This window comes from Mus pahari, chromosome 6 (assembly GCF_900095145.1).
Source record: "Mus pahari chromosome 6, PAHARI_EIJ_v1.1, whole genome shotgun sequence".
NCBI lineage: Eukaryota > Metazoa > Chordata > Mammalia > Rodentia > Muridae > Mus > Mus pahari.
The window spans coordinates 13525513-13536642 of NC_034595.1; the positions used below are offsets into that span (position 1 = coordinate 13525513).

The 11130-nt window shown below is 43.0% G+C and overlaps 1 protein-coding gene across 2 annotated transcripts in view; it reads left to right on the forward strand.

Annotated features, from left to right (window-relative positions):
* The window catches only part of Hsdl2 (hydroxysteroid dehydrogenase like 2), a 47159-nt gene that overhangs the window by 29116 nt on the left and 6913 nt on the right, over positions 1-11130 (forward strand). For both annotated transcript variants that reach the window (XM_021200034.1, XM_029539920.1), the window contains exons 8-10: positions 2255-2326; positions 7369-7728; positions 9778-9906. In XM_021200034.1, the coding sequence (XP_021055693.1) occupies positions 2255-2326; positions 7369-7728; positions 9778-9906 (561 nt within the window). The remainder of the gene's footprint in view (positions 1-2254; positions 2327-7368; positions 7729-9777; positions 9907-11130) is intronic.

Genomic DNA, 11130 nt, shown 5'->3' on the forward strand with positions numbered 1-11130 from the left:
CAGACACTATTGCACATGCCAGCAAGATGTTGCTGAAGGGATCCTGATATAGCGGTTTCTTGTGAGGCTATGCCAGTGCCTGGCAAACACAGAAGCGGATGCACACAGTCAGCTATTGGATGGAACACAGGGCCCCCAATGGAGGAGCTAGAGAAAGCACCCAAATATCCTGTTTTCATACAGTTTGTTCCTCGTGTTGTATTGCCCACTCCATCCCCCATCACTCTGTACAGCACCACAGTTCACAGGGAAGCACAAAGACCCCCAGAGCAGAGCAGTGCAGGAGCTGTTACAACACTTACTCGTCATGGCTCTGGCACAAACGCTGACACGTGGGCCTGTAGGCTAGAACTGGGGGTCCCGGGATAAGCCCTCATAGCTGCAGATGCCTACTTTTTGACAAAGGTTGTAAAAATTAGGAGTGGAGAAAAGCAACCTCTTCATCAGATGGTGCCTAGAAAACAATAAAGGACTACGACTGGGCGGACAGTTCGATGAAGAGGAGACAATTTAGTTTGTAAAATCAGATCTCCAGCCTGGACATGTCTTTAATTCTAGCACTTAGGAGGCAGTGAATGAGTTTAAGGCCAGCCTGGCCTACACAGAGAGAATATGCCCCCCCAAAAAAAAAAACAAAAAGAAAAAGAAAGTAGACCTTCAGGAGTCTGGGGAGATGGTTGAATATGAAAAATACCTACAGCACAATCATGAAGACTTTCAGTTGGATACCTAGCCTCCATGTAAAACAGCTGAATATGTTTTGCATATTTCTTTTTCTTTCTTTTTTTTTTTTTTTTTTGAGGGGGATTTTCAGAAATCCGCCTGCCTCTGCCTCCCAAGTGCTGGGACTAAAGGCATGCGCCACCATGCCCGGCCATTTTGCATATTTCTAATCCCAGTGCTATGAGCCAGGGAGACAGGAAGACCGGGAGGCAAAGATTTGCTGAGTCATCAATCTAACTGAATTGGTGAGCTCCAGATTCAGTGAGAGACTCTGTGAGAGACTAAGGTGGATTCATGATAGAGGAGGACACCTGATGTCTTCTGGCCTCTACAAATACAGACACAGGGTGTGCACAGCCACACATACATGTAGACACACATCCATATATACCCCTGTATACAAATAGATATCTGGTCATAGTCGCATGGATTTGTAATACCAGTGCTTAGGAGGTAGAGGCAGGTGCATTGCTCCAAGTTTCCTTATCTAGAGAGTTCTAGGCTAGGCAGAACTAGTGAGGCTTTGTCAGAAAACAAAATTAAACAAAATTCAATATTAAGATGAAATCTGTGAGCCGGGTGTGGTGGCACACGCCTTTAATCCCTGCACTTGGGAGACAGAGGCAGGCGGATTTCTGAGTTCGAGGCCAGCCTGGTCCACAATAGTTCCAGGACAGCCAGGGGTACACAGAGAATCCCTGTCTCAGGAAAAAAAAAAAAAAAAAAGATGAAATCTGTGGGGCTGGAGAGATGGCTCAGTGGGCTAAAGCACTGACTGCTCTTTCAGAGGTCCCGAGTTCAATCCCCAGCAACCACATGGTGGCTCACAACCACCCATAATGAGATTTGACGCCCTCTTCTGGTGTGTCTGAAGACAGCTACAGTGTACTCATATAAATTAAATAAATCTTTAAAAAATAAGATGAAATCTGTGAGGGAAGAGGTAACTGATCTACATAAAAATAATTGAATATATTAGATCAAATAGTTTAACAGTTGCCTAGGGGCCCTTTCCATAAACACAAAAGGATTTTGGGGGAGCTGGTAGGAGGACTGGAGGAACAGAGGGGGATTGCAACCCCATTGGAAGCATGATGTCAGCTGTCTGGATCACCCGGTGCTCCCAGGGACTAGACCACCAACCAAGGAGTGTACAGAGAGGGATCTATGGCTCCAGATACATATGTAGGAGAGGATTGCCTTGTCTGACATCAGGAGGGGAGGCCCTTGGTCCTGTGGAGATTCGATGCCCCAGCGTAGGGGTATGCTGGAGCAGTGGGGCGGGGAGTGGGTGGGTGGGTGGGGGAGCACCCTCATACAAGCAAAGGGAGAGTGCAGATGAGATGGGGGGTTGTGAAGGGGGATTTGAGATGTAAATGACAGGGATGATTAATAAAATATAAATAAATAATACAAATATTTATTTAAAAAAAACATTGTTTTTATAAATAAAAATTATATTTAAAAATTATTCTTAGAATCATTTATTCTGTAATTATTATAATTTGATTATTTTGGGGTTACCTTTCAGGTCATCCCTTGTTACCAGATTTCTTCTTAGATGAGTACCCAGATGCAGTTATGGAGGAGAAAGAACCAAAGGGTAAGAATCTAGAGCATATTTTATTTTACTCTTTCCTTTTATGTGTATGGGGATTTTGCCTACATGTATGTCTCTGTACTGTAACCATGCAGTAGGTTTTGAATTCCCAAGTGGACTGGAGTTAGAGATGGTTGTGAGCTGTCATGTGGATGCTAGAAATTTAACCAGGGTCCTCTGGGAAAATATCCAGTGTTCTTTTTTTTTTTAATTTATTTATTATATGTAAGTACACTGTAGCCATCTTCAGACACTCCAAAAGAGGGCATCAGATCTTGTTAAGGATGGTTATGAGCCACCATGTGGTTGCTGGGATTTGAACTCCGGATCTTCGGAAGAGCAGTCAGGTGCTCTTACCCACTGAGCCATCTCACCAGCCCCCATATCCAGTGTTCTTAACTGCTGAGCCATCTCTGCAGCACCAAGATTCTAGAGCTTGCTTATTTATTTATTTATTTATTTAGGAACAGAGTTTCACTATGTAACCCTGGCTGGCAACTCCTAGAGATCCACTTGTCTCTGCCTTCTAAGTGCTGGGATTAAAGGCATGTACCACTGTGTCTAGGTAAATCATATTCTAAATAAGAAAATACAAACACTATCTTACTGTTTCTTGTAAAACATAGAATTAATGTTATAACAATATTTTTGTCCTCTGCCTCAAAACCAGTGGTTCCTACCCTTCCTAATGCTGTCACCCTTTAATACAGTTCCTTATGTTGTGGTGAACTCCAACCATAAAAATACTTTGTTGCTACCTCATAACTGTAATTTTGCTGTTATGAATTATAACATAAATATCATACGTGGATATCTATATGTGACCTCTGCAAAAGGGTTGCTTGACACCCCCCCCCCAAAGGGGTCTTGACCAACAAGTTGAGAAACACTGTTCTAAACTATTTTGGAACTTGCACACATTATGTAAAATTCTCAGTTAATTCTAAAAAAAGATGTTTTATTTTTGTAGCTGTCCCAAGTTTTATTTTTTTCCTTGACAGCCGTCTTCAGATATTTTATGCTGATATTTGGAGGAAGATGTGTCATCTTAGAGTCTATCTAGCACTGTTAACACAGTTTGTACTGTGCAACTATGTCATCAAGGGGATTAATTTCAAAGGAGGTTTTGAGCATACTCTATTTTTTTTTTATTTGTAACTCAGACAAAGGGTCTTGAATTGGTCTCTGTGTGTGTGTGTGTGTGTGTGTGTCTGTGTATGTTGTTATATTTTAATCTTTGTGATCTATTTAAAATAATACCTGTAGTTTACTGAAACACATTACATGAAACATTTTGTAATAAAAGTTTTTAGGAACAAATTTTTCTCTGTGTCTTTGGCATCTGTAGAACCTTCGTACATTTTCAGGCAAACTTTATTTCCAGATTAATCATATCTTTTCTGTGTCTATGAATTACCTAAATTTTTGAAGAAGTTAAAAAATTAGTTGATAAAAGGACATTTTTCTTTTGTACAATAAAAAGAAGCTATAGAAAAAAAAAAAGAGTAGTGAGAATCTATAACCCAGAGAATGCTGGTGTAAACATTAGATCTTTAATTCACCAGGAGGGAAAAACCAAGGAAGCCAGGTCATCAATCCTTTTCTCAAAAGACTTCTTATAGAATGGCAGAGGTCACCTGGAGCTCTGAAATCCTTGAGTCTGGTCTTTAAGGCAAGAGGCCCCAAGTCCTAAGATTGGGTTTGTCTTTGGAGGGAGACACACGACTTGAGTTTATCTGCGTCCCCAATTTCCCATAAGAGTCACTTAGTTGGCCACCTCATCTTTAGTGTGTGCCTCCTGTGTGCGGATGCTGTGGTAGCTTGTTTGTATGCATTGTTTAACACCAAAAACCTGATCAGAGCTGCCAGGAGACAGAACCAGGATTTATAGATTTATGTTTTTCTAGTTCCAAAGCCTGTCTTAACCAGTTCAGTAACCAGTGTTCCTAAGGTTGGAATTCTTTCTTTTTTTCTTTCTTTTTTTTTTTTTTTTCTGAGACAGGGTTTCTCTGTGTAGCCCTGGCTGTCCTGGAACTCACACTGTAGATCAGGCTGGCCGTGAACTCAGAGATTGGCCTGCCTCTGCCTCTCAAATGCTGGGATCAAAGGCGTGCGCCACCACGCCTGGCTGGAATTCTTAAAAGTTCTTTAAGATGTTAAAAGTCCCCCAGTACTGCCATCTATTAATTTATAAGGAGGAGTTACCACCTCCTCGGAGACTAATTGGGTAGTTCCCTCTTTGGGCATTATTAACAAGGAACAGTATCATAATGAGAAGGTCATTTGTGAGTGTGGAGCAGAGAAGGAGGGGTAACAAGAGTGGAGTGTGAGACCCTGACGTGAGGCTCTGATGGGTAGGCTTGACCCGAACAGTTTCCCTTACAGAAATGCTCACTCTTCTCCCCTGTGAGGTCATTGCCTGTCTCATGTCATCACGAGCAGTTATAACTGACACTTCCTGTAGGCACAGCTGTGTACTTAAATAGGCACTGCTTAGTGTACCTGGCCTGGGGCGGAACTCACCTTTGCCAGATGCTTTCATGTGCACATCCAAATCCACTGCATGCTCACTGTATGTTTTAATTCAGTGTGTTGTATGTAACCCTATTTCCTGGTGAGAGGTTCATATTTCTTTGTAATCCTCTACTGATAAGAGCCTCTGCTAACAGTTGGCTGTACCTCTTCTGGAATTCGTTTTACGTATAAAACACACGCGTGCGCGCGCGCGCGCGCACACACACACACACACACACACACATATCATACACAGGTTCAAATCTCTGCTCCCTGCTGGAACATAAGGGGCCTTCTTAGCCTTTTCTAGTTTCTTTTTTTATTTAGTTATAGTTTGGGTTGCTAATATGTGGTCTCTGAGTTCTCAGAACTAAGCATTGCTCATATGGCTGCCCTTCCCCCTCTAGTTAACAGCACCCTTTGTTATTTATATTTTTGCACTTTCTTCTGTATTTGGGGAAACCTTGTCAAGTTTATCATCAGTATTATAGAGAATAATCTGACAAGATTCTCTAGTTTTATTCTGGCCAGTTGTCAAGAACAGTGTCACAGCTGGGTGGTGGTGGTGGTGGCGCACACCTTTGCAGAACCCGGGAGGCAGACACAGGTGGGTCTTTGAGTTCAAGGCCAGCCTGGTCTACAGAGTGAGTTCCAGGACAGCCAGGGCTACACAGAGAAACCCTGTCCTGAAATGCAAGAAACAAAATGACAACCACCAGCGTTGCAGTTGTGCTTTGTCTCTTGGGTGTCTGCCTTCAGACTTGCTTTTGTACGTCATCCTCTCCTACCTAAGCCAGCCAGGCATGCTTTCCTGTCACCCATTTCACAGAGTGTAAGACTGAGGCTTCAGAGCAGCTTCAAGCTCACAACAAAATCAGAGGAAGGTGCCCCTTGCCTGATGCAGCACCTCATCCTCCATAGTGGTGTGCTTATTAGGATGTGAAAGAATTTTTGAGTTTCATAGTAAACTGCTTGTATAAATAGACTTTGGTTTGTTTTCCAGCATAATTTACTCCTGTTCAGTGTGAAGCTGTATTCACAGCATCAGGCTCTTGTTAATCTGTTCTCCTATAGGAGATACCCTGGGGCTAGTGTGATAAAATGGCAGGGATAAATTTACTGCCTTTGCTCCACTCTGCCCATCTGATGGAACCCTTTTCTCTGTCGGTTCTCAGCTAGTACAAGGCTGTCATAGGCCCCTCTTCATGTCTGCTAAGAAAATGTCTCTCCTTGCCTTTCCCATTTATGTGTATGTTTTTACCTACCTGCACATATACATGCCACATGTCTGCCCAGTGCCTGCTGAGACCAGAAGAGGCATTTGATCTGCTGGGACTTACACTACAGATGCTTTTGAGCCTAGCTGTGGGCGTGTACTTTCTGTGAAGCACCACTACAGAATTCTTCCCTCACTATGGGTTCAGCACAGGGTTCATTTCCCATAGGTTCTCCCATCCCCAACTCTCTCCAGTGGACTTCTTCCATCCCCAGGCCTCCTCCACTGTCTACTCTTTTCCTTTGGGAACTATAAGCTTTGAGCTTGGATTTAAAAAGATGAGAAGGAAGACTAATATTGAGTCATTCTTGAAAAGCAGCATCTATCAAACAGAAGGATAAGCCCAGACTCTAATCCAGAGCCTTAAATATGCTAGTACCTTTTAAAAATAGGTCGAGCTGTTCCTGGCTTGAGATCTTTCATGAGCACAAGCCCGTCTATGTTTATTGTGCTGAATCTGTGTGCCATAGAGTTACTTCCTAGATTCATACAGTAGATTATATGTGGGCCTGGGTAGTGTGTATGTGTGTACATATGTACGCACATGCTTTTGTGTGTGTGTCCTGTGTTAGAGATTAAAGCCAAGGCCTTGTACATTCTAGGCAAATGTTCTAATGTGCTGAATCAGCAGCCCTATTTCAATACATTAGAAATTATTTGTTGGTGTGTGTGCATGCACGAGTGCAAACACGTACAAGTTTGCACACGTAGGTATGCATATTGTGTGGCACACATGTGGATGTAGGAGATTCCTTGGGAGATAGTTCTCTACTGTCACCTATAGGATTTGGAAATGGATATGGTTCATGATAGGATTTGGTTCATGATATGAGGGAAGGATTAGGTGAATACATTTTACTTACAGACAAAGTAATATTTCTTGGCTACTAATTCAAGCCAAGTTTTGCAGATCTCTGTCTTTCTTACCATGGCATCTTTTTTTCTCATTTGGTTTTATAACTCAGATGGGCCATCCAAATAGGTGATTAGTATCCCTCTAATTGTAGTTACTTTGTATAAACATTGCATTGTTTAGGAATGACTTTGTTTGGTTTGGGTGTTTGTACCCTATTTAAAAAGTCAACCTTTTACTTAGGAAAGATAGCTTTTTAGCATTCACAGCCACAGCTGACATGGTTGGCTGCTTTCCCCATCAGTTATATTTATGCTTTTAGATGCCATTTAATGCATTTAAAAGCATTTGGGCTTATACTGCCAAAACTTTAAGGCTCTTTATGTAAATTATATTTTACAGACTCTGTGCCAGAAGTGAAAGAAGAGAAGCTGCAGCTGCAGGAGGAGTCACAGCTGCAGAAGCAGCCACAGCAACGGGAGCAGCCACAGCTGCAGGAGCAGCCACAGCTGCAGGGGCAGCCACAGCAACAGGAGCAGCCACAGCAACGGGAACAGCCACAGCAACGGGAGCAGCCACAGCTGCAGGAGCAGCCACAGCAGCGGCCACGGCCACGGCAACAGCCACAGCCGCTTGTGCAGTCAATGCTACCACAAAAACCACATTTTGGAGCTGTGGAAGAAACATTTAGAATTGTTAAGGACTCTCTCAGTGATGAAGTTGTTAGAGCCACACAAGCTATCTATCAGTTTGAACTCTCAGGTGAAGACTATGTCCCATTATCTGGAGATTTTAGGAAACGGGAGGACATTTTTGTTGGAAGAAAACCAGCCTTTGGTACCTAGATAGTTAGCTGTATCTAGGTTATTGGATATAGATACTCAAAAACAGCAAGTAACAATTTATATTTTTTGAGTTAAGATTTGTTTATGTGGAAATAGACAATGTAGAATACATTGTCATGGCATATACTTTCAGTGTTAAATAACTCCTTGGTATATATAATAGAGAAGAAATCCTACATAGATGGACAGGTAATGTACAGATAAAATACAATAATTTATCAGTTGTGGGTAGCTTTCCTTTTTTTTTTTGGTTTTTCAAGGCAGGGTTTCACTGTACAGTCCTGGCTGTCCTGGAACTCACTTTGTAGACCAGGCTGGCCTCGAACTCAGAAATCCGCAGCTTTCCATTTTTTATCTTTGAGTTAGGTTAGTATGAATTCAGTCTAAAACCTCTACATCTGAGCTGGGTGTGGTCGTGCACTGCTTTAATCTTAGCATTTCCTGGTGCAGGGGGGAGGGGTCAGCAGAGACATAAATCTCTGAGTTTGATGTCAGCCTGGCCTATAGAGTGAGTAGCCAGAGCTATGTAGAGATACCCTGTATCAAAAAACAAAACCAACACAAACTCCTCATGTTTTCCTATATAATAAAAGTAACATAGACTAATGGTAGTTTTAAGAACTACTTAGTTCTGTTATATGCAAACTTTCTCCTCCTTTATGCTGTTCTCTGCCTAATTGTAATCTTCCCTTTTTGTTTTTGAGCTCGTGATCTGTTGCTTCAGTCTTTATTTTTGCTGATGTCCTAAACTTGCTGAACCCTCCATGCTTATGCCATGACCTACCTGTCAAAGAGTTAGTTCTGGATGACTCAAACTGCCTGGTTTCCCCAGAACTGCATCAAGGCTACCAAATCTTGTTAGACAAAAATCAAAGCAGTAATATCAGCTGAACTGGTGGGTTCCTCTTCAAACAGGGCTAAGCAGCACCTTAGACTTCTCTTTTGTCAGCTTACTGCCTCATTTTCCACAGCGGGTTATTTTCAGAAACCTGCAGGTAGAAATGACTTCAGCTTCCTGCCATCAGACATCCATCAGTTGGCCATCCCAGGCCCTCCTCTTCCTCCCAGGTGGATGGAGCTTAGCTCCCAGCAGCACCTCCCAAACTTGATTAACTACACGTAGCCCCTTCCTCACATGTCCAGTTTGATCCAGTCGGTCAGGGGTGATGTAGACGGTGCAGTGAAGTAGGCCATGGGAGACACTAGCAGTATCCGAGTTATAGATGCATCCCCTCTGACTTCCTCAGAAACTCTTCTGCTAACTGTGCCTTTTCTTCAACTTGTGCACATGCAGCCTCCTTTCCAGTGGTTATTTTAATGCCCCCAACTATATTCTGTCTTTAGAACAGAATATAGAAACAGTCATCCCAAACCATGCTCCTGTCTTTTTCTTTCAGAGCCCCACTTACTTTTATCTGAAGCCCACTCTATTGAACATAGTTTTCTCCCTTCCGGTTTCCTTTGTTCCCCAGGGGTTGTTTTCATGATGGTCCTAGATGAGGGCTGTGCGCCACTGAGTTTGTCAGCCCTCTCTTCATCTCCTCAGCAGGATCCAAGGTGCTTGAGCATGTCTTCCTTCTGGAAATGCCTGCTTTCCTTGGCTTCCTCTTTAATAGCCTGCTTTCTTCTTCACTGTCCGTCTCCAAACTGAAGTGTTGCACCTGATAAAACTGAGCCGTTTCCTTTGCCCCAGCCCCTCCTAAGCAGTGCTGTAACTTCCGTGTGAATTTCACTACTCCGGCTTTGCTCCCTCTGTCACCACACCCACATGGCCTCTTTCCTCTTGGGAGAAGAAGCTGGCTTTTCTTTCTGTTACTGAATGATCTCCAGAACCTAGCACAGTGCTTAGACCATAGTCAGTGCTGAGTCTGATGGGGGCCTGAGGATTTTAGCCAGGACAGCGTGTTAGGAGGTTATTACAACTGTAGTAATGATGACATGGATTTCCACGTATTTGTCTGTACAGGCGAAGATGGTGGTACATGGTTTCTTGATCTGAAGAGCAGAGGTGGGAAGGTTGGACATGGAGAGCCCTCTGAACGGGCAGACGTGGTGATGAGTATGGCCACTGATGATTTTGTCAAAATGTTTTCAGGTACGTTTTTCAACTCTCTTAGTTTGCTTGTTTCAGATATTCTACTTGTTCCTTTTCTAGATAACCAAGGTTCAGAAGCATTCCCAACAGTGGGCGTGCTGTGCTGGGAAGCATGTGGTCTGGGAAGGCTGCTCTTAGGCTGCCTCTGACCCACCTCTATCTCATCTGATAGATGGGAAACTGAGGTAGATCTTTCTCATCACCGAGAAAATAATGATGTAACATTGGAAACAAAAAAATAATCCACAAGGATTACTAAGTAGGCTTCATTCTGCCTGAACTAAAGTACTGTACTTTCAGTGTGGTCACTGGAGGCTAGAAGTCAGCAGTACCTCACTCCGGCCTCACCGGATACCATAAAGGAGACAAGACAGGACTCTCTTGGGCCCTAGTATCCTGCTTTTGTGGGATCTCTATCCCAGAGAATCTTTTGCATGATTTTATGTTCTGCCCAGTAATCTCTAAAAATGCCAAAATAATTTTAAGGGTGATTTGTTTTATTTTCTTCTATTAGAATACTATTCAAACAGATAAGTTAACATAAATTCTAAAAATTAGAAACAATACTCTCAACTAAGGCATTAGTACCACTCATATGCTTATTCTCTGAAATTTTGTTAAATGATGCCAAAGTATATTCTGTGCCCTCCAAGCCCCCTTTTCCAGTTCTAATAAGGGATGCTAGTGGCCTACACTGTACACGAGCTAGTTTGTGTATGATGTTTCAGTGACTAAAGTGGAACTAGCATATGTGCTCTCTATGTGCGTGCACTCTGTGTGTATGCATTCTATGTGTATGTGCTCTCTATGCATGTGTAGGTTCAGGTGCAAATACACAAGCATGTGCATACATGTAGAGGCCAAATGAGTATGCTCTCCCATACTCCCTTCTAGCAAGAGCTCTCCTGAGTCCTGGAGCTGGACTGGCAGCTAGCAAACCCCAGCAATCCTCCTTCCTCAGATCCCACGATGCTGGAGTTACAGGCATGCATGTAGACAGCTCAGCTCCTTACCCAGGTGTTGGGGATTTGAACTCAGGTTCTCAAGCTTGTGCAGCAAGTATTCTTACCCACCAAACCATCTCCCTCTTTAACTTTTACAGTAGTATTAAGTATTTATTGAACAAAACTAGAAAAAGCGACTAAGCTGGGCGGTGGTGGCGCATGCCTTTAATCCCAGAACTTGGGAGGCAGAGGCAGGAGGATTTCTGAGTTCGAGGCCAGC